Source organism: Gobius niger, assembly GCF_951799975.1.
Source record: "Gobius niger genome assembly, chromosome: 22".
Lineage (NCBI taxonomy): Eukaryota > Metazoa > Chordata > Actinopteri > Gobiiformes > Gobiidae > Gobius > Gobius niger.
The window spans coordinates 20,484,518-20,511,637 of NC_136873.1; the positions used below are offsets into that span (position 1 = coordinate 20,484,518).

General features: G+C 43.2%; 1 protein-coding gene across 1 annotated transcript; it reads left to right on the forward strand.

Moving 5' to 3' along the window:
• Nucleotides 1–13,503: 13,503 nt before the first annotated feature.
• LOC306981258 (primary amine oxidase, liver isozyme-like) lies at nt 13,504–20,755 on the forward strand (the record flags this gene model as incomplete). Its single annotated transcript, XM_079580818.1, has 5 exons — nt 13,504–14,887; nt 16,572–16,690; nt 17,085–17,251; nt 17,609–17,741; nt 20,471–20,755. The coding sequence occupies 5 exons, from the start codon at nt 13,504–13,506 to the stop codon at nt 20,753–20,755; spliced, it is 2,088 nt and encodes a 695-aa protein (XP_079436944.1).
• Between the last annotated feature and the right edge of the window lie 6,365 nt (nt 20,756–27,120).

Below are 27,120 nucleotides of genomic sequence, written 5' to 3' on the forward strand. Positions count from 1 at the left end.
ATAGACCGGTAAAATCTGTCCCTTATCAGTCCCAAAGTTCTTTCTGCCCCCTGGAGTCCCATCTCTCTGCGCAGTTCTGTGAAGACAATATTGTGTTCTTTTGGGAGGAGGAGCTGGTCCCTACCATTAACGCGCCTGTAGAGGACGCCATCCTCATTAACATAACGTTTGTTCCACTGTCTCAGGAGGATTTAGGGGACTCTTTCTTAAAAGCTTGACCTTTGGGCATGTACTCACTGATTTTGTAGTTCAGGACAGGCCCAATGACAGTCTTTTTGTTGGCTGGCCCTGATTTCAGCTTGTGAGAGGGCCTTGTCTGGGGGGGTTGCTGTGTCTTGAGCTAGACTGATGGCCTGTTCACTGATGTAGTTCTCTGGAAACAAACACTCTCATCAGCCGCTTTAATGATGTCCTGTTTGACCCCCGCAGTGCACTGGGCCATGTACTGGTCACTGTCCAGGGGTAATCTGCACAGGCCGTCTGCATCTGCGTTTCTCTGACCGGGCCTGTATCTGATGGTAAAGTTGAAGCCGGTGTAACCCCCCATCTGGACTACACCCGGGGTTAAAGGGGCCTAAGCCATTTCATACCCCGGCTATAAAATGGCCTTGGCCATAATATAACCCGTAGTATATTACCCCCCAGGCCAGATTATACCCCCAATTAGAACAGTTATGTTAAGTGATATAGCAAGAATTATACAGTAGTTTAGGGGGATAGAGTGAGTTGTCCTTTAACCAGAAGGTTGGCAGTTGAAATCCATGCTCCTGCAGGTACAGGCTGTTGTTGTGTCCTTGGGCAAGACACTTTGCCTGTGCATGAGTGAGTGAGTGAGTGAGTGAGTGAGTGAGTGAGTGAGTGAGTGAGTGAGTGAGTGAGTGAGTGAGTGAGTGAGTGAGTGAGTGAGTGAGTGAGTGAGTGAATAATAAAAATCAATCAATAAATAAATATATATATATAGGGGGGGGGTATAGTCTAGCCAAGGCTATTTTTTTTTTTATATATATATATATATATATATATATATATATATATATATATATATATATATATATATATATATATATATATATATATATTTGTAATAACTCATAATCTCAGAACATCAAATGTGGAGACTAGCAGGGAATATAATAGCGGAAAGAAATAAACATTGTCTCATAATTACCAATAGTCCCACTAATGTTACCCATACAGTGCTTAGTGTAACAGAAACATATAGTCTTCCGATGTGGCGTTGCCTTTGCTGTGGCGCAGCTAACTGCGCGAGACCAGGGAAGTCAATCAACCACGGGCCACTATTGCCATCTTGTGGCGCAAATTAGCATAGCAGCTGAAATGACACCGAATCCCTTTTATTTATTTGACTGCACAGGTTTATAGGGGCGATTGCAGTGATCAGAGAGGAGCTCAATCCAATAATGGAAATCTGCAGACCCGGAGCTGAGACAAATCCACTGTGATAGTGCGCCCTCTGCTGGCAAAGACAGATACGACGGTATTTAGCTCATGTTTTACAGTTGTATCGTTGGGACATTAGGCTACATGTACTATTATTTGGGTTATTTTATGAAATTAAAACTGTGTGTTTGATCCTTTCATTGTATTTTGTAGGACAGAGCCTTCGTTTGTTCAACAAGGGACAGAGACAATATTTTGGAACAAAATCACATTTTTATTGTGGTAACGGTAATTGCTGTAATCAGTAAAGAAAAGGAGAGAAATCGGGTTAATAATGTTAGTTTGCAGATGCAAAAACAGAGTAAAAAACAACATACCGTCAGGGTCTTCCCTGTTTCCTAAATACAGCAGCTTCTTTCTGTCAACTTCACTAAAACAAAAGATCAACACTGATGTCAATAATGTGTAAAAATCAAATGTTGTAATTCTGGGCTAATAATGATAATAATAATAATAATGACAATACTAATAATACTAATACTAATACTAATAATACGGTCAAAACTAGCCTGGAATGACATAAACATGCAACAATGTGCCATTAATAATGGTGCCATAACTTTTTTTTCCTTTTATTTGTCCTTTATTTATCCAGGATAAAACTAACTCAATTAAAAATCTCAAGAGTGTCCTGGCCAAGATTCTTTCAAATTAAAATATACAATATTTCTTACAGCCTGCAATTGCATTTTTTGGGGAGCATGTAATTGGGATAATTTATTGTTTTTACTCATTTACAACTATCATAAACACTATCTTAAGCAGAAAATGAATGTGTCGTCTTATCTTTATCAAACAACAGAAGCATCTACGATTTCAAAATTGGTTCATAAGAAATCCAAAAATGAAATAACTCGGTTAATGTCTCACGTTCCCAAGACCTAACACCGTGGTATATCCGTCTTTACCAGGAGAGGGCGCACTATCACGGTGGATTCGCTTCACAGTATTTCTGTCTCGGCTCCGGGTCTGCAGCTTCCCCTACTCGCTCAGTCAGCATCAGGCAATTGCTTAAGCTTGTATGGGTTATTTGAAACCTTTACTGTTGCGCACAGAACCTTTAATAATCCCGTCATGTCGCGCTGGCTCGTTCATAAAGTTATCGAATTGACTTAGTTTCCTTTACTCCCGCGTCTCACAGAGCTGGGCTGTACCATCGTCTCAAACGGGGGAAACACGGGGACAGCACAGCTGCTCTTATGGATCAGGAGCGTCAGCGCCGCCGCGGCTCAGAGGCAGAAGAATGAAGCACCATTTGAAGTTGTTGAACATTAACTGTATTTTCAGCACACAGTTAGACCAGTCCATCGACTCCTCGAGATAGCGCTGGTTTATAACTTGAAATAGCGCTGCCAATGATCTGCAGTCACACGGACTGTCACTGATCTTAAAAGCGCACTAAAGTCATAAAAACATTGTTCGCAGAGGGTGGGGGTGGTGGGGGGGTCAACAGGACTGATATGCACTCTGCTCTATCAGCCTGTGTCTGTCTATAGCAAAGTTATTCCTCTGTCTAAGGAAATGAGCCTGGTTTTCCTGGTTTCACTCCTCTGTCAGTGGGACTGAGTGGACTATACCAAGGTTTATACTTTGAATGAATTAACGTTTCTATTTATGCCCATAGCTATTAGCTATGATCTTTGTATGATATTAGTCTTTTATTGAAACTGCTCTGTTCAGAGTTAAAGCACTGTTTGGGACCAAAATGGCTTGACTTAATGTTTTTGTCCATCAGTCTCTTTAATTAAAGGGTATCACTCTCCAGGTGCTAAAATGACCCAGAATGCAGGAAACTGCTTGTATTTGGCTCGATGTTTCCTGACAGTGCAGACTGGACCTCTTGGTTTCTGGGTCAGTAGGTCAGGCTTGACATCTTTGGGTGGATTGAGAGTGAAAATGAGATTAGTGTGATGTGAAGGTGGAGGAGCACTTGTTTGATTTGATCAAAAGGGCCGGGGACAGACTCACTGTTAATACATGTGATTAAATCTGCTCTGCTGTTAAAACAGGCTTCACCTGATGAAGGAAGTCAAACCTTATCTGCCCTCTGACCAGCTGATGAACGAGTGAGTATCTCCACACGCTGGGCTATTGTAATTCTCTGTCTCCCGGTCTTGATCCATTCCTGATCACCATTTCAGATCCTCCTGTTGTTTTTGAAATCCCTGAATGGCTCCAGACTCTCTGTCTGAAATGTTGAGTTTCTGACCAGGCCCTGTATGAATAACAAACCCTGAGGTGACACGGCGTCTGCAGTTTCACTGGATGATCAGCCTCATCATCCAGAGTTTCAAGTCAGTCTTACCTCCCCTTTATGTGTTGAACATTCCACATCATCGTTTCAGCTTATCATACAGTGCCTCTCGAAAGTATTCATACACCTTGAACACAAGTAACCGACAACTGTGAAGTGAAAGCAAAATGATACATGATTCCGTTATTTTTCAAAAAATAGAAAAGTGAAAAGTGGGGCGTGCATAAGTATTCATACAGCATTTTCTGAGTGCATTAAATTGCCTTTAAAACATTCCTAATGACTCCAGAATGTTCACACCTTGGCCTAACGGTTAAATAGAGGCACCTGTGTGTAATCTACTCTCAGTATAATCACAGCTGTTCTTTCAGGCCCTCAGAGCTGTGGTCGGAGTGTATTGGTCACTGAACAGCATAATGAAGGTCAAGGAGCACCAGAGAGGTCAGGGATAAAGCTGTGGAGAAGTTTAAAGCAGCGTTAAGTTATACAAAGATTTCCCAAGATTTAAACATCTCCCGGAGCAACTGTTCAATCCATCATTCGGAAATGGAAAGAGTAAAGCACCACTGCCAACGGAGATTCACCTTCAGCAGGACAATGACCCTAAACACAAAGATAAATCTACAATGGAATGGTTCAATAAAAACATATTAATGTGTTAGAATGGCCCAGTCAAAGTCCTGACCTAAATCCTATTGAAAATCTGTGGAATAATCTGAAAACTGCTGTTCACAAACGCTCTCCTTCTAATGTGACAGAGCTTGAGTTGTTTTGTAAAGAGGAATGGGCTAAAATGTCAGTCTCTACATGTGCAAACCTTGTAGAGTCAAACCCCAAAAGACTTGTGCTGTTATTGCAGTAAAAGGGGGTTACACAAAGTATTTATTTATACTGTATGAATACTTATGCACGCCCCACTTTTCACTTTTCCATTTTTTGAAAAATAACAGAATCATGTATCATTTTGCTTTCACTTCACAGTTGTCGGTTACTTGTGTGTGAACGTTCAGTAAAAAAATCAAAATAAAATCTTTATGTTTAGGGTTGTAAACATGACAAAATGTGCAAAGGTTCAAGGTGTATGAATACTTTCGAGAGGCACTGTATCTGACCCAGCGACATGTAGGCTGTTGGCCAGATTGATGAACTTCCAGTAAGTTTCCATAGTGAGGATGATGTTACAGACTGGACCCTCTCCCCCCTCTCCAGCTTTGTGCCGCATTGAAACGCAAATGAGTGATCAACGATAGTAGGACATGCCTGAGCACCGTCAAACAACACAGACCATGAGCCAAAAAAGAAATACTTTCATCTCTAAGCTTGCTCATAGTTGTGGTTCTCTGCAGGACGGAATACAATGATGGTGAAGCACTGATCCTATAAGGTAATGATTAGAATAGGCAGTGGCTGGAGCAGCAGTCGTGGCAGTGGAAACAACAGGAACAGCAGCAGAAGAACTGAGCTCGCTCCGGGAGGCAGTGGACCAGTATGAGAATAAACAGGCAGTAGTTTAAATGTAGATACCTTATTATTTCAATTTGAAAAGTGCAGGCATTTACAGTGAAAGTGGTCATGCCCAGGTTGAAGAAAAGTGCTTTGATTTCAGTGACAACACAAACAACCACAAACCCCCTCCCAAAGTGTTTCCCCGTCCAGGAGGTGGATGAAGGAAAGTTCACAGTTTGGTTGGTTATAGTCTATGAGTTCTAACAGTTCCCATAGAGTCTATTAGATCGGATTGCTATGTAGCAAATGAGTGACAGTTGTGAGTGAGAGCGGGGGGGGTGGGGGTGGGGGGGCATGTCACTGTTCTGCGGGGGAGACACAGCAGGACGTCTTCAAGATTCCAGATTTAGGGCCCGTTAACTATTAACCTCTTGAGCCCCAGCGGAAATGTACTGCAATTTCTCCACTTCAGCTTGACCCAAATCTACAAGCTTCTCGACTGGAGCGTCCAGCCCATAGGCCAGAGAGACACCCCATTTGAAAGCTAAGACCGACAATACTGATCTGAACATTTTCGTCGCTGCGTTTATGTCACTTTTTTGTGGTTTCATCTCTGGCACTGTTTGGGCTCTTTTTGGGCATGCTTTGGGTTCTTTTGGCTCTTTATTGGCTTTCCCCCCCCCTCTTCTTTACTCTTTTTTGTTGCGCTTTTTTTGTCCTGTCTTTGTCACACCCTTTATGGGCTTTCATCCTTGTTTTTGCCGCTATTTGACCCTGTTTTTCAAGAAGCTTTTCGACTCGGGTGAAGCCAAGTGCTAAACCTTCAGAGACTGAGGTTGTTTTCTGCTTCTCCCTTCATTCCCTCGGTCCCTCCAGGGTTTCACCATGTTGCTTTAAAAAATAAAATAAGACCCAGAGAAGGAGATGCAAGAAGCAACTTTTCAAAAAAGAAACAGTGTGCAGAATATTCAGTTAGAGTTCGAGTTGGCGTGAAGGAGGGTTTGGTTCTTACAGTTGTTTGTCATGTTTGTCCTCTATAGTGTGGTGCGTTAATGTTAAAGCAAACTTTAATACACTTCATATTTGAAAGGAGCTGCACCTGATAGGTTTATTGTAGACTCAGACATGTGTGGGGGAAACACAGTAGATCACAGTAGATCACAGTAGATTTTATGAACTTATAGGCCACTTTTGTAGCATTTTTGTAAAAGTGACCCTGAAAAGTTGTGAAATGTGCCTTTAAAAATCCCTGTGAAGACCTGGGATGGAACAAATATGTTTGGAAAGTTAGGAATGAGTTTGTACCACAAGCAACATTATAATTGAGTGGCTTCCTCTTCAGGTACACGGCCTTTGACCTCTTGACCCCCGACTAAAGCGGGTTTGGCGTCACCCGAGTCCAAAAGCTTCTTGAAAAAAAGTGTCAAAGAGCGACAAAAGCAAGGATGAAAACCCATAAAGGGTGTGACAAAGACAGGACAAAAAAAAGCGCCTTAAAAGCAACAAAAAAGAGTAAAGGGGGATAAAAAAAAAGAGCCAAAAAAGAGTTTAAAAAAAGAACCCAAAGCATGCCCAAAAAGAGCCAAAAAGTGCCAGAGATGAAACCACAAAAAAGTGACATAAACGCAGCGACGAAAATGTTCAGATCAGTATTGTCGGTCTTAGCTTTCAAATGGGGTGTCTCTCTGGCCTATGGGCTGGACGCTCCAGTCGAGAAGCTTGTAGATTTGGGTCAAACTGAAGTGGAGAAATTGCAGTACATTTCCGCTGGGGCTCAAGAGGTTAATAGTTAACGGGCCCTAAATCTGGAATCTTGAAGACGTCCTGCTGTGTCTCCCCCGCAGAACAGTGAAGCCCCCCCCCCCCACTCCCAGCGGGGCGTCCCCCCTCCCTGAGAGAGAGAGAGAGAGAGAGACTCAGAGAGAGGGGCGGGGTCACAGTGGAGTCAGTTTGGTGTGGAGTTCATATAGTAGAGCAGACAGACTGAGCCTCAGTGTGAGAGAGTGATCAAACATGCATTCTCGACTCAAATTAGGCTGTGGCGTTTTTGTTTTGATTTCTCTTTTGCTAAATTTGGCTTTCGTTGTGCTTTACTTGCGCACAAAGACCCAGTGCGCGACGGCAGGGAAAGCTGATTGGAAACATGACTCGAGGAGCCGGGTGTTTGCAGACCTGAGCAACGAAGAATATCAATCAATCCAACATTACATGTGCAAGCAGAAGGTAAGCCTTAAAGATTTATAGAGTTAAACAAATAGGCCTGGATGCTTTGGTTGTTTTGGTAAAGGCGAGGTGGGAGACTTGACTTAAACTTGCTGTTTGTGAATTGAGACTTAAAGGGACTATACAGAGTTCAAAAATGTATTGTATAAGTATTTTCCTCCCCTACATGTTCCTCCATGTCCTAATGAGAATGAGCTCAGACCTGTTCACCACAACTGCCTCGAAAATCCTGCTCTGTCACTCAGAAAGGTGTTCATTCGGGTCTGCTTAATATAGCTTAATATAGAAGCTGCAGTTACACGTATGACCTGAGGTGGCAGCAGTGAGCATAAAATGGCCAACTTGCATCTAGTCCCTTTAAAGGGCCTGTCACAATTGGCACATTGACCGCAGCAATGTCCCCCATTTGTTCTGCGCCAAAATTGGATTCTGGAACGACCTGAGGAGGAGCTCAGACCTGAGGAGGAGCTCAGGCCTGAGGAGGAGCTCAGGCCTGAGGAGGAGCTCAGCCCTGAGGAGGAGCTCAGGCCTGAGGAGGAGCTCAGGCCTGAGGAGGAGCTCAGGCCTGAGGAGGAGCTCAGCCCTGAGGAGGAGCTCAGGCCTGAGGAGGAGCTCAGCCCTGAGGAGGAGCTCAGGCCTGAGGAGGAGCTCAGGGCTGAGGTTTACAATTCACAATCTACAGTGACGATACATTAGGTGTGTTTAGGATGAGCAAGGCGCTGCATGCGGCTGCAGGCGGCTGCAGGCGGCTGCAGGCGGCTGCAGGCGGCCACTGCCTGGGCTCGTCTGGAATCGAGGCGGGGCGAACTTCATCTTAAACACACCTATTGGGCGTTGAGCCCGCCCCATTCAAAAAAGACTGATGCTGCGTCCGAAACGAGCAGATTGGTCAGAGCTCTTACGCCAAACCAGATGTGCGTCAGCGTCCGCCATGACAAGATGCTTCCGAAGTCAGTTAGGAAGGAGTTTGGAAAAGGAGCCTCAATGCTAACTACATAGCCACTTTAGCATAGTGACCTCTGATGCTAACTAACCAGTGATTAGGAACTATGTGCCATCCCATAAACCACTGCGCCAATCCCCCCACCCTGCCGCTTGCAGCGCCTCGCTCATCTGAAACACCTATTGGCTCGAGTGACAGGATGTTACGTCATCACTATACACTGCGTTCCAAATTATGCAAATGACATTTTTCTCTGATTTTCTAAATTGTCAACTCAAATGAGAGTCAGAATAATTTTCAAGTCTTTAACTGGTAGAGGATCATTTAAATGTGGTGGAAAAAATGTCCTAGTGATAACAGTATTTTTTTCAAAAATAAATATAGTAAAAACCTCAAAATCCACTGTTCCAAGTTATTATGCAACTCATCGTTTCAACACATTTTAAAGCTTATAATTAACTGAAAATGGTCATTTGTTGTATTTGTAGCATTAGGAGGTCATATTTATGGAAATCAAAAGCTATTTCAATCAACAAAAATATTAACAGGTCAAGTTAGATTTGACCAAAGGAGCCCTTGTGTGATAGCAGCTTCAAAATTCTTTAATCCATTAAACTTGTGAGTTTTTGGACAGTTTCTGCTTGGATTTTTTTGCAGGATGTCAGAATAGCCTCCCAGAGCTGCTGTTTGGATGAAAACTGCCTCCCAGCCTCATAGAAGTGTTTTTTGTTGAGGCTCCAAAGGTTCTCAATAGGGTTGAGGTCAGGGGAGGAGGGGGTCCACATCATGAGTTTCTCTCCTTTTATGCCCATAGCAGCCAGTGATGCAGAGGTTTTCTTTGCAGTATGACATGGTGCATTGTCATGCGTGAGGATGATTTTGTTCGGGAAAGCACAACTCTTCTTTGTGTACCATAGAAGACAGTGGTCAGTCAGAAACTCCACATATCTTTCAAAGGTCATTTTCACACCTTCAGGGATCCTAAAAGGGCCTAATGGGGCCGACCAGCTCTCTCCTCATGATTCTGGCCCAAAACATGACTCCGCCCCCTCCTTACGGCGGCCTTGTTGGGACATTGTGGCCATTCACCAACTATCCACTACTTCACTGAGTTGACCATCCAGGGTTACACGGCCTCATCAGTGAACAAGACTGTTTGAAAATGAGTCTCATGTATTTCTGAGCCACTGCAGCCGTTTCTGTTAATCAGCTTCAATGAACAGTTTAGGGGAGGCCCGGATAGAAGGTTTTTGCACAACTGCAGCCTCTGGAGGGTCCTACAGCTTGATGTTCGGGAGACTCCAGAGGCACCAGCAGCTTCAAATACCTGTCTGCTGCTTTATAGCATCTGTTCTCCTAATCTGATGTGTTTGTCTGGCAGAAACCGTCCATATTGTGCCTTTATCTGCACAAAACGGAGTGTGTCTTATCTGTATTATGATTACGCTTAATCTTTCATGAAATATCAAAGGTTTTCATACCTAGACCAAGGCATTCAACTATTTCACGCTTTTCATCAGCAGACAGACCCTTTTTCTTTCCCATATTGTTTGAAAATGATGATCTGCTTAATAAAGTGGAACGTCCTTTTTCAATAGTTTCTCCCTTAACTGGGCTTAACCTGAAAACTAATCATCCCAGGTCTCTGAGATTAATGTCAGTGATTCATAGAGCCCCAAGACACGACACCATCCATGAGTTTCATTATTATTGTTATTTTTTTTACCTTTTTGACACAAAAATATAATTTGCATAATAATTTGGAACGCAGTGTAAGCTGAACTCAAATGCACTACAGAGGCTGTGTCCGAATGTCCTATATAGTCAAGAAGACCACTACTTTCTCCTTGCTCTCATTTTGCGGCGAAGTTAAGAAAGTTTGAATCAGAATTCATTTATTGTTGCAAATGTTTATTTTATGAGACAGATGGACAGTTAAGGCACTTTAAATCACACAAAATGTTTTAAATCACTCTGGCGTTAGTTCAAAGGTGTGCAGAAAGTAGGACCTGAAGAGGCTAATTATCCTTCTAAGTTACTGTGGCAGTGAAGCACTGAACATTCAGACCTGTAAATCGCTGTCTCTCTGATGACAAAAAGAAAATGTGCTTATAGTGTATTTCTTAAAGGGACTATATGGAGTATAAAAATGTTAAAATTCAGTATTTTCCTCCCCCTGCATGTTCCAGCCACACAGTGATGGAGCTGGTCAGGATGCTCTCTATAGTCCCTCTGTAGAAGAACCTCACAGTGATGGAGCTGGTCAGGATGCTCTCTATAGTCCCTCTGTAGAAGAACCACACAGTGATGGAGCTGGTCAGGATGCTCTCTATAGTCCCTCTGTAGAAGAACCACAGTGATGGAGCTGGTCAGGATGCTCTCTATAGTCCCTCTGTAGAAGAACCACACAGTGATGGAGCTGGTCAGGATGCTCTCTATAGTCCCTCTGTAGAAGAACCACACAGTGATGGAGCTGGTCAGGATGTTCTCTATAGTCCCTCTGTAGAAGAACCACACAGTGATGGAGCTGGTCAGGGTGCTCTCTATAGTCCCTCTGTAGAAGAACCTCACAGTGATGGAGCTGGTCAGGGTGCTCTCTATAGTCCCTCTGTAGAAGAACCACACAGTGATGGAGCTGGTCAGGATGTTCTCTATAGTCCCTCTGTAGAAGAACCTCACAGTGATGGAGCTGGTCAGGGTGCTCTCTATAGTCCCTCTGTAGAAGAACCACACAGTGATGGAGCTGGTCAGGATGCTCTCTATAGTCCCTCTGTAGAAGAACCACACAGTGATGGAGCTGGTCAGGGTGCTCTCTATAGTCCCTCTGTAGAAGAACCACACAGTGATGGAGCTGGTCAGGATGCTCTCTATAGTCCCTCTGTAGAAGAACCACACAGTGATGGAGCTGGTCAGGATGCTCTCTATAGTCCCTCTGTAGAAGAACCACACTGTGATGGAGCTGGTCAGGATGCTCTCTATAGTCCCTCTGTAGAAGAACCACACAGTGATGGAGCTGGTCAGGATGCTCTCTATAGTCCCTCTGTAGAAGAACCACACAGTGATGGAGCTGGTCAGGGTGCTCTCTACAGTCCCTCTGTAGAAGAACCACACAGTGATGGAGCTGGTCAGGATGCTCTCTATAGTCCCTCTGTAGAAGAACCTCACAGTGATGGAGCTGGTCAGGATGCTCTCTATAGTCCCTCTGTAGAAGAACCACACAGTGATGGAGCTGGTCAGGATGCTCTCTATTGTCCCTCTGTAGAAGAACCACACAGTGATGGAGCTGGTCAGGATGCTCTTTATAGTCCCTCTGTAGAAGAACCACACAGTGATGGAGCTGGTCAGGATGCTCTATAGTCCCTCTGTAGAAGAACCACACAGTGATGGAGCTGGTCAGGATGCTCTCTATAGTCCCTCTGTAGAAGAACCACACAGTGATGGAGCTGGTCAGGGTGCTCTCTATAGTCCCTCTGTAGAAGAACCTCACAGTGATGGAGCTGGTCAGGATGCTCTCTATAGTCCCTCTGTAGAAGAACCACACAGTGATGGAGCTGGTCAGGATGCTCTCTATAGTCCCTCTGTAGAAGAACCACACAGTGATGGAGCTGGTCAGGATGCTCTCTATAGTCCCTCTGTAGAAGAACCTCACAGTGATGGAGCTGGTCAGGATGCTCTCTATAGTCCCTCTGTAAGAACCACACAGTGATGGAGCTGGTCAGATGTTCTCTATAGTCCCTCTGTAGAAGAACCACACAGTGATGGAGCTGGTCAGATGTTCTCTATAGTCCCTCTGTAGAAGAACCACACAGTGATGGAGCTGGTCAGGGTGCTCTCTATAGTCCCTCTGTAAGAACCACACAAGGATGGAGCTGGTCAGATGTTCTCTATAGTCCCTCTGTAGAAGAACCACACAGTGATGGAGCTGGTCAGGATGTTCTCTATAGTCCCTCTGTAGAAGTTGCACATAACGGAGACTGGGACTCTGGACCTTCTCAGCTTGTGGAGAAAGTAGAGACGCTGATGACTTTTCTTGACCAGTGATGTAGTGTTCATGGTCCAGGAGAGCTTCTCTGTGATGTGCACACCCAGGAACTTAGTGCTGGTCTTGTCAGAGGAGCTGGACCCGCGCTCTTCAAAAGTCCACCACAATCTCTTCTGTCTTCTCCACATTTAGAGAGAGATTGTTCTGTGAGCACCACATGGCCAGACTGTCACCCACTCCTGTAGTCTGACTCGTCTCTGTAGCTGATGAAGCCCACCACTGTTGTGTCGTCTGCAATATAGGCCAGTGTAATGCCTCATTTGAAAGCTAAGGCCTACAAAATGGAACTTTTTCCTCACGTTGTTGTCACTTTTTCACTTTTTAAAAATCTCATTCTTTATAGCTTTTTAAAGCCAAAGTGGAAATAATGTGCTTGGTTCAGGTGGGGGTTTAGAGACTACATGAATGTGCTAATGCTGTGCTAATATTAGGTGAATCAATTGACATTTTGTCACATATGAGAAGGCAGGGGTTTAATTTTTCATTGTAAAAGAAATGTATCTTTACATTTGTGTGTAAAATACAAAATAAATAAGTGATGACAAAAAGTAATACTAGAAGTGTAAAAGTGACTCATGTGTGGTGCCTTCTGTCAAATTAAAGGGTAAATCATCTTCCCTGTAAACAGGTTTCTTACAATACAACCCATCCAGTCACCGATTGTCTTCTTCAGATATTATTAGTTAGTTGGCAGTTGGTAGTTAGTTTGGCTTTACCCAAATTTACCAAAAGCTTCTTCAAAAAACATCAACAAATATGATGAAAAAGTAACAAAAGAGCGACAAAAAGTGACAAAATAAGCCACAAAAAAAAGCAATGAAATGACAAAAACGCAACAATAAAGTGATACAAGAGAGATGTGGAAAAAGTGATGGCAACAATGCGAGGAAAAAGATCAATTCAGATGAATGTTGTAGCTTTCAAACGAGGCAAAATACGCTCTGTGAAGGTGAGGGGTAAGAGGTTCCACATTTTTTATGGGACAGATCCGAAAATCTTAATGAGTTTCCGTCTGTTTTTTTTTGTATTATCATTTGTATTTTATTGTTTTCTAGTTCTTTTGCTTTTTGAAGACCACATTGAAGTTTGTAGTACTTCATGTGTTCACCTCGGTGAATATTAATATAATTACACATGTATAAATTTGACCTAATAAAGTTCTTCCTTTCTTTGAAGGACCTGAGGATCTCCACTCGCCAGAGCACCAGACCCGATGAGAACTTTCTCTTCCTCATTGACCTGCGTGTGCCTCGGAAGTCTGAGGTTCTGAAGTACCTGGACGCACGTGGTCCTGTCCCACGCAGAGAGGCCACAGTGGTGGTCTTCTACGGCGCCAAAGGATACATCAAAGAGTATGAGGTGGGACCACTGCCCAATCCCACCTACCATCGCGACGTGACTCGTGAGCGCTACGGCACTGACCTGCCGCTGAGCGCACGCCCGGTCACCATTGGAGAGTACATTGTTCTGTTCCAGTTCCTCGAGGAGCAGGTGTTTTTGCCTCTGAACACGCTGCTCCACGAGAGCTTTGGCGTGGACCGTGAGCACAAGCTCAATGCCTTCGAACAGATGCCCCGGGGGACATGTGCAGGCGAGAGAAAGACATGGATCTCATTCTTTCGGGACCTGAGTGGAATGTACATCCAGCCCGTGGGCTTCGAGGTGCTGGTGGATCACCACAGCACCAACACGTCCCAGTGGAGCGTGGAGCGCCTGCTTTATAACGGACAGTACTTCGCGTCTGTGGAGGAGCTGCAGGACAAGTACAGAGCGGGCACTGTGAAGAAGATCGTGAAGACTCCGTGGGAGGATTACGGCTCTCTGAAACCACGCACTCCCCCTCTGCAGCTCGGACCGCAGCTTGTGAACCCCGAGGGCGCTCGCTACAGCGTGAGCCACAACCACGTCCTGTACATGGACTGGAGCTTCGCCTTCGGGCTCAGTTCACTCACGGGCATGCGCGTGTTTGACGTTCGCTTCAAGCACGAGCGAATCCTTTACGAGCTGAGCGTGCAGGAGGCCATGTCCGTGTACGGCGCGGTGACCCCGGGCATGGGCATGACCAAGTTCCTGGACTCTAGTATTGGCATCGGGCGCTTTGCACACGAGCTGATGCGAGGTGTGGACTGTCCGTACGATGCCACGTACGTGGACACCTACAGATACATAGATGTGCCAAAGCCCATGCGCTTCAGGAACTCCATCTGCATCTTTGAGCTGTACCTGGGCCAGCCGCTGCGCAGACACTTTGCAGACTTCTTTCATAACAGTTATGGCGGGATGGCCAACAGCGCGCTGGTCTTTAGGACCATCACAGCCATCGGAAACTACGACTACATGTGGGACTTCATCTTCTACCAGAACGGCGCTGTGGAGGCCAAAGTGCACGCCACAGGATACATCTCCACCTCCTTCCTCATGACAGGCAACCTCAAGCACGGGCATCAAGTCTCTCCTAACGTCTTAGGGAACATTCACACGCATTTTGTTCACTTCAAAGCTGACCTGGATGTGCTAGGTGAGTGCTCTGAGAAACATTTCCTACACAAACGTTTAACTGCACTTTTCTACCTACATTTTACCTCATTCCACCTACTGGTATGAGAGGCGTGGAGAGAGAGAGGACTCAATACTTTCAAAGTGCATTATGGGAACTTTCATTTATATATGGTCATAGGGGCACTCGGGGCAGGAGGAGGAGTGGCTACAGCAGATCCCAGGAAATACACCAGACATCTTGGTCCAAAAAAGATTTAGATTGAAATAGAAATAGAATCTGCATTACTTCTTGTAGGCTCTTTAGAATGTTGTCATGTCACATGACCGTGGTTGAGTTGTTGAGCCTATCACAGAGCGCCATCACAGCTGAGGCGGGACACAGCAACAGTCAGGTCCAGAGGGTTATGGAACAAAAAAGAACCCCAAAAAAGCCCTATTAGCTGGTGGATCCTCTGTTCCTGCAGCCCATTAACCAGAGGTTCCCTCAGCCTGTAACATCTGCACTGAGCCGTCTGACCTTTGCCCTGCAGCACCTGCGCCTGGTAAAGGTCAAATACACAGTAACTCTTTTTTTTTTTTTGCATAAAAAGTCCCATAATGCACCTTTAAAGAAATAGGCCACATTTGCTCCATACTGAGACATGTTCTACCTGAGCTTAGTTGATACGTACCCGTCTGGTCTTTGTGCCCGTGGAAGAGCTTGGTCACTTCTAACTTCACCCCCATTTGGAGCCATAGGAATACATTGGGAGAGGCAAAATGCTAACAACATCTTTGCTCTTTTTGCGAGACCGAAGGCACGCACAAAGGCCAGACAGGTACACATCAACTCGTCTAAGCTCAGGTTAGAACATATCTCAGTCTGGAACAACGGTGGCCTGTTCCTTTAAAGTGCATATGACACATTAGAAACTATATTTGCTACACAGTTAGCAAAATTATATTTAAGATTTTGCTAAAGAATGTACCCATCTTTCTTTAGTTTTAACATTTTTTGTGATGTTTATCGTTTCACTTCCTTATCGCACACTGGCAGGAAGTGACATATAGAGGTAAGCAATTTTAAACTGTTGCTGTGCCAACCATGCTATGTCACTTCCTGCCAGCAGCTTAACAATTAGCTTAAAGAAACAGGCCACCGTTTTTCCATACGGAGATATGTTCTTACCTGAGCTTAGACGAGTTGATGTGTACCTGTCTGGCCTTTGTGCCCGTGGAAGAGTGTGTTCGCTTCCAACTTGACCCCTGTTTGGAGCTATAGGAATACATTGGGAGAGGCCAAATGCTAACAACATCTTTGGTCGTTTTGCGTGACTGAGAGCGCGAACAAAGACCAAACAGGTACACATCAACTCGTCTAAGCTCAGGTTAGAACATATCTCAGTATGCAAACACGGTGGCCTGTTCCTTTAATAATTATTTACAGCTGATGTTTGCCTTCTAAATAAGTCATATTTTGAAAAGCATTAAAACCTGTGACATGGAGGGGAAGTTTACCTCTACATTTGTCACTTCCTGTCAGAGTGAGAGAGGAAGAGACTCTGTTCTGCTGTTTTACTCCCAAAGTGTTTAAGGGCACCACAATGACGTTAGCCCCAGGACAGAGTAAGGTTATTGGCTGATGTCGGTCAGCAGCTGATGGTACCTGGCCTTTTGGTATTTGCTATGAGCAGACGATAAACACTGAGCTGAACTGTTTTCAGGAGTCCAGAACATGTTTCAAACCAAGGACATGGAGTACAGGAACGTGTCTTTGCCCTGGATCCCCGATCACTACGCCATGATACCTCACCTGGTGGAGAGCACGCTGCACACCGAGCAGGTACGCCCGGAACAGTTAGCATTCCCTATGTCCTGTCCTGTCCTGAGCACGGATCAAAAGTGCTTTAATCACAAATATCAAACACAGAATGTTAAAATGATGTATTTTCCTCCCCCTACATGTTCCAGCCATGTCCTAATGTGTAGAATGAGCTCAGACCTGTTCACCACAACTGCCTCTAAAATCCTGCACTGTCACTCACAAAGGTGTTAGAAGCTGAAGTTACAAATAAGACCTGAGGTGGCAGTAGTGAGCATGAAATGACGAACTTGCATCTAGTCCCTTTAAAGCTGAGTAACTAGCTATGCAGCAGATTTAACTGAGCATTGTAAAGGGGCATCTGTGAGAATACTGATCAAAAAGAATCATAATATGTGTGTTTTTCTCTGCACAGGAGGCGGCTCTTCGTCACGGCACTAAGACGCCGCGTTACCTGCACATTTCCAGTAACCGGACCAACCGCTGGGGCCACGAGCGCTCCTACAGGCTGCAGGTGTACAGCTTCGCCGGGGATCACCTGCCCGAGGGCCAGCCCGAGGAGAGATCCATGTCCTGGGCCAGGTCAGAGCCACACCCCCCACACACACACTGGCCCCGTGTTGTCACATTTTTTCCAATGTTTGTGCACAATTTTTGGGTCTTTTTGCCCCATTGTTTTACTAATTTTCCCATTATTTTTTGTTCATGTATTATTGCTATTATTTTCCCTATCCCCCCCACTTTTTTCCCCATTATGTCCTCGATGTATTCCCTTTTTTAAAATGTATTATTTATTGAATTTTTGCAAAATCTTTCCTCATTTTTACCATTTTCTCCCAAATTATTGTCATTATTCGTACATTTGCATTTTGGCGTGTGTGAAGACCAGTTGGGTTGAAAAATGCTGTGAACATTGAGTGAGCGCCTGTGTTTTCGCAGATACAAAGTGGCCATCACCAAACACAAGGACCAGGAGCAGACCAGCAGCAGCCTCTACAGCCAGAACAACATGTGGAGTCCAGCTGTGGACTTCAGCACCTTCATCCAGGACAACGAGAACATCGACAACCAGGTCAGTGCACCAATACATGTTTCCCTCATATTTAGCTTTTCAAATTGATGTAAGTAAATGTATTTATCTTTCCCTATACACCTCAGTAATGTTTTTTTAACACCCCCGCCCCAGAACATTTACTTGAGTAACCTTTAATTATTTTATTGGTGCAATAGTTCTAAGTGGGGTGCAATTATACATTTGAAACATTCATGATTCATTTTTGCTACTTTTAAACTTGCAAACCCAGTTTCCAAAGTCAGACGTCCACATATTGCCATCTGGTGGTGAAAAGCTGGTATTACAACAACATTCCAAGTACTGCACCGCAACTGTGTTTCTATTGTGGAAAATCAATACATGAATGAAAATATGGAGAGACACGGCAACAAAAAAAGTGTGTATTTATCTGTAAATGGTGGTGGTCAAATCAGGCTGTGTTTTCGGTGTCTGGTAATTTTTAAATAGAAAGTACATCTGAAAGTGACATTTTCTTATACTTTTACTTACTTCTCCCACCTTCCCTCCGGTGTGTTTGTACATTGGTGTATGAATGAGAGAGTGAGTGGCTCTCGCTTTCATCCAGATGTAAGTGGAAAAGTGAATTGCCGCTTATGTATTTGTACTTTTACTTAAAGGCACACTGCGTAGCATTTTGGTTTATACAAAACAGGGGCTGCGTCTGAAACCATCACATTGTAGCCTCTAAGCACTAACACGAGCAACTAACTCCTTAACCTTTCCTGGGTCGACTGTTAGATCTGTGCAGTTTGGGAACTAGAGCTTCAGCTGCATTTTGAACAATCCGTCCGTCCTTAAACAGGGGAAAGGGAAGTGACATCACCAACAGCTGTTTTTCTTCTTCTTTAAAGTTATTGGTGGTGTGCAGGCCAAACAAAAGTGCATGTCGCCCCCTAGTGTCCAACAACAACATAGTGTCCAAACAAAGACATTTAAGGAGAAAAATAAATCCAAATGATCCAAACATTTCCCTTTAGTCTTATTTTATTCCAACAGCTGTTTGATAAAGCTACAGCAGCAAAGGATCCATGTGGCTTAAGTTTCTACTAAATGAAAACAAAAGCATTTAATCCGTTTCCTGAGTTTCGTCTTTAACACTGACATGTGACTGTGGGGACGACAACATGGATTTATCAATTTTATAAAGTTTGGCTTGTGCAGAATCTTAATTTTTAATTATTATTATTTTTATTATTAAATGTGCTCCTGTCAATCAACAGTGGTTGCGCAGGAAACACTCGAGGGTGGGGCCGAGTGGGGTGGGTGGTTTGGCGCAGTGGCTTATGGGACGGCACATAGCTCCTAATCACTGGTTAGTTAGCACCCGAGGTCCCTATGCTAAAGTGGCTATGATAGTTAGCATCAGAGGTCCCTATGCTAAAGTGGCTATGATAGTTAGCATCAGAGGTCCCTATGCTAAAGTGGCTATGATAGTTAGCATCAGAGGTCCCTATGCTAAAGTGGCTATGATAGTTAGCACCAGAGGTCCCTATGCTAAAGTGGCTATGATAGTTAGCATCAGAGGTCCCTATGCTAAAGTGGCTATGATAGTTAGCATCAGAGGTCCCTATGCTAAAGTGGCTATGATAGTTAGCACCAGAGGTCCCTATGCTAAAGTGGCTATGATAGTTAGCATCAGAGGTCCCTATGCTAAAGTGGCTATGATAGTTAGCACCAGAGGTCCCTATGCTAAAGTGGCTATGATAGTTAGCACCAGAGGTCCCTATGCTAAAGTGGCTATGATAGTTAGCACCAGAGGTCCCTATGCTAAAGTGGCTATGATAGTTAGCATCAGAGGTCCCTATGCTAAAGTGGCTATGATAGTTAGCATCAGAGGTCCCTATGCTAAAGTGGCTATGATAGTTAGCATCAGAGGTCCCTATGCTAAAGTGGCTATGATAGTTAGCATCAGAGGTCCCTATGCTAAAGTGGCTATGATAGTTAGCATCAGAGGTCCCTATGCTAAAGTGGCTATGATAGTTAGCATCAGAGGTCCCTATGCTAAAGTGGCTATGATAGTTAGCATCAAGGCTCCTTTTCCTAACTCCTTCCTAACTGACAGACCAATTCGGAAGCAACTTGCCATGGCTGACGCACATCCGGTTTGGCGTCGTTTTCGGACGCAGAAAAGCTCTGAATGACCAAATGCTATAAAGAATGGATTTGAATGAGGCTCTAACTTCTAAATCTCATATTTGGCTGTTCAATAGCGACGAGCTGGAGATGTACCCACTCCCAGTAACATTACAGTCAGGTTTTATGAGAGGTGAGCCGCTCACAGCAAACACATATTTGTAGACATTATTTTATTGAGTCACAGGTGGCAAAGTGCTCTTTGGATGCAATCACAGGCAGAAGTAGAAACCGGTGTGGTATACCTGGACTGATGGCCTAGTTTCGGCACCTACCCATCCCTAGTCACGGTGTAACACGGGCAAACGCAGACTGAGTCTATCAAGGCTAACACTAATGATAGCAACACGCGCGCTGAAGAAGTCTGTGCAACAGCGGCACATTCAGCCCAACTTTACTGCACTAGTTGACCCCAAATGTAGAACAGACTATACACTCTGCCAGAGATACTGTAGCTTTCAGCCATGATTCCTATACGGCTGTGGCTGCCCAAGGAGCTGACCCCCTGGTGGATACTGGAACACTGGACCTAATATCCAAGCTTGGGGCACTTCTTTCACATTAAACATAAACTTTACATTTTGTCTCTCTAGGACCTGGTTGCCTGGGTGACGGCCGGCTTCCTACACATCCCTCACGCTGAGGACATCCCTAACACTGTTACCGTGGGCAACGGGGGCGGAGTCTTACTGCGGCCCCACAACTACTTCGATGAGGACCCGTCCATAGACTCTCCGGACAGCGTGTACGTGGGTCCTGGCTCAGAAAACAGCTGTGAGAGCAACCGCATGGCCTGCCTGGCCCAGGAGACCTGCGCCCCAGTGCTGCAACCATTCACCTACAACGGCTTCGAGGGCGTCATGAAGTTTGAGGACTGAGGACGCTCTAGAATTTAAGTTATGAAGTCATAATCTCAGATGGACAGGTGTCAATACTACTCTAAAAACGCCAAATATCACAAACCTACATTTGTCTTATGTCTGAAAATGCTCTTCAATATTATCACCACTTTCGGGTTCATTTATCAGAAAATATTTGGGTCTGCTGAGAGAGAAGATGCTGAACTTTGTGACAGTTTTTGATTGATGTGAATCGTTCCAGTGACGTCTGAGATATAAGCCATAGTCACCATAGTTACCATTCTGAAATTCTACCTGCCCTCGATCTCATTTTTAAAGTGAAAGTCTGGAAGTCGAATGTTTTACAAATGTTATAAAGCGGGGATGAATTTAATTGTTTCCTTTCAAATTGAACTCTATCTCTCCTCACTTTGCAAACTTACAGACTATCACTTTAATATTGATTGAACTATAGGCTCTTTGGAATGTGGTGATGTCACGTAAACACAACCTGTTGTCACTTGGCCCCAGTAAAGGTGTAAATGTGTAAATAAATCTGTGCTTCCCAAGCGTATTTGCCATCACTCCGTTTATGCTTTCACATGTTTACAATGTCCAGCCTGCTTTTTCAAGACTTACCACCAGAGGGCGCTGGAAGTGCGTCAGAAAATGCACAAAAGAAGAAGAAATGTAGGTAATATGGTGGTGTTTTTTTACACTACATTTACTGAAGACACAAGAGCATGAGGGACAGCAGTGAGGGTTTGTTTTGCAAATGGTTCAAATCACTTTATAAAAGTTTATCTGTTCACCTGTGGAGCTGTGCGCAGTAGCGCCCCCACTGGTTAGCTCATGTACTGCTCTGTTGCTATGACTCTGGATATAGCCGGCTGCATATATGGTTTGACCCCCCCAAAAAATTGCTACAAAAGGTTTTTTTGTAGCAAAAAGGGTTAGGTTTGGGGAACGTCCCGATGACCTCCCTGTTCATTCCTTAGTGAATTGAACAGTTAAGGAGAGCCAAAGGTTTGCACTGGCCCACGTACGTCATCTGCAGTCTCCCGTTCCACTGCATTATGTGAGATTGGTTGCAATTGTAGAAGGTGCAAACCCCTGACAAAGAGGTGTAGCCGTAGCATAATGAGACAGACATGTCCTCAGCCAGACCGTCCTCCTGGAAAAAACGACCACCGAGGTCGACTCTACAGTCCCTAAAAACGACACTGTTTTACTTATGCGACTCCTAGTGGTTCGTATGGAAAAGCTGTCGGCCTTTTTTTTCTTTTTTTTTTAAAGCTGTCGGGTGGAGCACACGTGTGACGCATGACGTTTCTTTACGTACGTCCATCAGGAAGTGTTTGTTTCTACGGAGGTAAATACATTTGTACCGTTATCTAAATGTTTTTTATAGCATATTTTAAGAACAGATTGTATATTTACCAGAAACAATAACGTGACGATAAACCAATGGAAGCTATCACATCGCAAAAAAGAACGAAGGAAAGCAATTTAGCGCAAAAGTGGTTCATAAATGGTAGAATTTTGCTAATGCTAACGAAAGCTCTGCCAAACGCTATATTTGCGACTTTCTGTGTGTGCCCTGTCCTATGTTAACGTAAGCTCGCACACATGACAGCAGCACTAACGACACACGTTTAGGGACAGTTGCGTAATTTATTTTTTTTATTGACCACTATATCGTTTAATTACAACACACTGATTATAGTAATTATAATGTTAATTGCTGGATGAAGTCCCAGAATAAGATCTGTGACCTGGAAATTCTGAAGAGGAACCAGAAGCACCTTGTATGGGCACTGTTAGATTCTGTCATTTTCTTTTTATGGAATAATCTCATCTGACCCACAAAATGCTATTTTGTGATCTTAGAAAATGTGTTGTGATGCAATTCACAATACAGACGGCTGCACTCTGAACTATGCCCCTCCATCTCATGCTTTGCTATAATAATAATAATGATAATGATAATGATAATGATAATGATGATAATAAATACTAGAATAATATGATAATATAACATTTATAATATTTTAAGCATTTTTTTTTTATATTGATATATCTTTGCATATTGATTTTCTGTTACACCCTTGGCTTCTCTGTCCTTTTCCTTTTTCCATCAATCCAGAGATTCCTACAATTGAAACCAGACACTTGATTCTGCCCGTGTTCAAGACCAGTTGAGTCAAGTGCAGCATCACATCAGGGAAGGATCCAGCTGTATGTGGGACAGAATCATCCACAACTTACAGGTAATCATATGTACACACTCAGCATGTTGTATCATGTTACGGACTTCTATTTGGTATCCATTGTGTTGCTTCTGTTAGCTTCAGGAGGAGCAACTTCTACAGTGCGAATCTGAGAAAACCTCTGGGTTTTTCCCATGCGCTGTTCATGACCCTAAAGATGTGAATGAAGCTGATACTTTATTGTGCTTTGATGACAGTGGAATAGTTATACTACATTCCTCCAACACTTTACGCAAAGCTTGCATATATTCCAACCCTCCTGCTTCTCGTGGCCCTCCCTGACACCATCTCTCTGGTCCCCAGCCCCGTGTAGTGGCTTCCACACTGTGCCTCAGGTCCCCACTCCGGCCAGAGCAGCAGCAAACACACGACCCCTGCTCAACATGAGCTCATCCTGCCCCTGACTGTCACCCACAAACACAAGTCATACAGCCTAAACATCATTTCATAGCTATGTAATCCTATTTCATAACTGCCATAATACATGTGTGCTCTGGAGTTTGCAGTCTGTCTGTAAACTGCCCACGTGAGAGACACTGTGACGCACTGATCACATTGCTGTGTTGTGCAGTAAACAATTTGATATTAAACAGCAACACGTCCTGTTATTTCTTTCGTTTGTCATGACTTGATATCAATAAAGAATGAATTTTGTTTGAATATTTTGCTCCACCTTATAATGACTAAACTTATGTGAATTTCTTGTTGTTTCCCTCATAAATAGGGTGAAGAAAAAGAAACATATAAGCCTGGACAACTTCAACTTTAGCTCCAGCTTCACCTACACCTGCTGCATAGAAGACTAATCCTTTCCAGCTACATGTACATACTGTATCTGTACTTCTGGTCCTCAGCAGCAGCTCATCAATGCATTCCACCTCATCTCCAGCACCACCAAAGGCTCCAAGGAAGACTTCTACAGGCCGATGCAAACAGGACATCCACACTGAGACATCCATCCATCCATCCATCCGTCCATCCATCTTCTTCACTTGTCCGTTGCCGGGTCGTGGGTCACATTGCACCGGCCCCTTGTGGCTCCTCCTGCAGGTGGTGAGTCCACGGAAGGACGGCCTCACGATTCTAACCGGACCTGTTGGTTTCTCATAAGAGTCTGAACCGCTCTTTGTCTGACCTGCCTGCCATGGGAGACCCTACAGGGGCACGAAGCCCCCGACAACAGAGCTCCAGGATCATTCGGGCGCTCAAACCCTCCACCACGTTAAGTAGAGGTTCCAGGACGGGACACCGAGACATGCTAAGCAAAATATTCATCTTCATCATTTACTACTGGGATGCATGCACTGAACCTTGAAACTTCATTTGGAATTAACTGAGTTAGGAAAACAAAGAGAACATCTCTGTGGCTAACAGATTAATAACATGCAAAACTTGCACCAAGTATTACAGTTTGTCAGTGTCAGAGTATACTATTTTATTTTATTTTATATGTTTTTTTCTTCACTTTTATTTTACCAGGTAGGGGCATTCTCATTTTCAATGCCAGCCTGACCAAGAAGCAGCAACACAATGAAAAAGTGCTTCAAGGGTTGAGTCATCTCCAAAGGTTGATTTACATCCTTATTTTTCCCTGAGCCACTCTTTGACAATGTGAGCCCGATGGATCCTGCCATTGTCGTCTTGAAATAGAAAACTGTTGGAGTATAATAATTGTTGAACTTAAGAATGAAAAAATAATTACTTTTTACTTTGTACTTTTTTTTTTTCAAAAGATAAAAAGCCTCATCTTTTATTAGAAAAAATACCAACCCCTCGTAAAATATCATAAATCAACAGAATCTGTGCAATGGTTTTTGCTTCGAAGCAATGTAGTCACTAATGTTTTATGTATAACTGCAATAAACAACCAGCTAATATCTGGGAAAGCCAAGACAGTTGTAGCTTCATCACAGCATGTCCTATACAGTGAATGTTCCTTGTTGCCTCCAGGATGTCGTTCTGCCTGGCCATTCTGTAAAAGGAACTATATGATCTCTTTCAGCCCCCCTGAACTGTCTTTAATTTGAGGTTAATTTGAGGTCTCCTGCCACTTGCTTGTTTGTTAGTTTTTTTATTGTTCATTTATTACATTATTTGTATGTTTTTTTCTGCTCTGAAGGAATTGTCCCATGAGGGATAAATAAAGTTGTATGAATCTGGAAAATGTGTCTTTTAACCAATGAATATTTAGCAATGTCATCAAAAGGCGTGGCCAGTAAACCCAAGCCATTATGTTTAGCTTTTTACATTAAATTACAAATACTTAATCAACCAGAAGTAAAAAGTACTGTGTGATAAAACTACTCATAATTTCAAACAATACATATAGGTTGCTTGAATAAATGAAAATGCAATTGTTCATTTTTTTTTTTGCATCCTGTAATCACAGCCATTTGTTTACTGTATGTGAATCTGAAACTGAGCCAGGCAAATTTGTGTTGTAAATAACAAACATTAGAATTGCTGTGCTATTTTTACTATTTTACTATTCTATATTTTAGTTGTATGACTATTACTATTATTATTATTATTAGTATCTTTTTGTTTTTCTTTTGTTTTTTGCTCCTTTCTATGTTGCCAAACTCTCCTTCTCTTGTGTTCCCCCTATAAACATATCCAAGTCGCACTTAGCATTTCATACAGGCACGCACACACATGCACACATGCGCACACACACACACACACACACACACACACACACACACACACACACACACACACGCACACGCACACACATGTAAATGTTTAAGGTAGCACTTCTAACTTGTGCCCTTTTTTTTTTTTTTTTGTATAGAATTTGTTTTATGATTATTATTATTACACGTCAGTGGACTTGTCTACTGTTTTTGTATTGTTCATCTGCACTACCTTAAATAAAAAAAATAAAAAAATAAAAAATAAAAAAAAGAATTGCTGTGCTAATTTATGTTAGAACCTAATATTAGTTTAATCTAAATAAAGCGTATAAAGACCCTGTTCCACTGCAATGTCGTACTTTTGCCACAAGACGGCGCAAACGGAACAGTGGCTCGTTTTGGGACCAATGCAAAACGAGCCAGTGCACCGAAATCAGCAAACGACCTTTTTTCTCAGTTTATGCTAGTATCAAAACGTGAAAACCGGTTGTAATTATACTAAATTATACTGAGGAAACCATAATATTACGATTGATTAAACTGGAACATTATAATTGCAATTTCTCAGGAAACGGTGAAATAGATCGTTTTTCCAAAGTGCAAATCGATCAATATGTACGTCTGCGCGTTAGCGGATACACGTCACCACGCAATTGCGTTCAACCCCGGGAAAAGCAGTGAGGCAAGTTTTACAGTAATGCTTGTAAACATGTAATTAATTATGTTTATTACATATATTAAATCCTTCAATGTTTGAATGCAACATGCATAGGAGCTGTAAGTCTTTGTTAGCATAATGTGTTAGCCTTCACAGCTTTACATGTCCATGTGTGCACCTTCTGTGACATATGATCAAATGCATAGATCAGTGGTTGTCAAACTGTCATAGGCACACTTGGATTTCTTCAGATGGTGCTCAAGGTCATTTTGCTAAAACCACAGGCCTATATATTAGACAACTAACCGCAGCTACACATACACTGAAATTGTTACTTTTAGTTGACCTTTATTTAACCAGGAAAGTTCTGCAAGCTATCCTCTATGAACAACACCGATTTCTTGTTCAATAATCCAGTTTATATACCAACTGTTGGTGATGCCTACTGCAGAGCAGTTATAATCAATAAGTACTCATTAAGCAGTACTAGAGCAGAAAAAACATTAGAGTAGGTATTCTGCAAAATATTCCAAAGTCAATGGATATGAACATGACCAACAGCAACTGAAACCTGAGACCTTTCTGATGATACCAATGATGACCATCAATTCTGATGATTGTGATTAATGGAAAGGAAGATGCAGCACTTATTGTATTGTCTAACGGGCCCAATAGTGGCAACTCACTTTAATGGAAAAACATAAGAAAATGAAATCTGACTTGTGACCCCAACAACTTTTTTTTTTTTTAATTATATCATTATTGCTATTTGTTAATATGGTGACGATAGGATTGTTTTAGTGAGCGGATTTGGAGCCCCAGATCTGGTGATTTTACGAC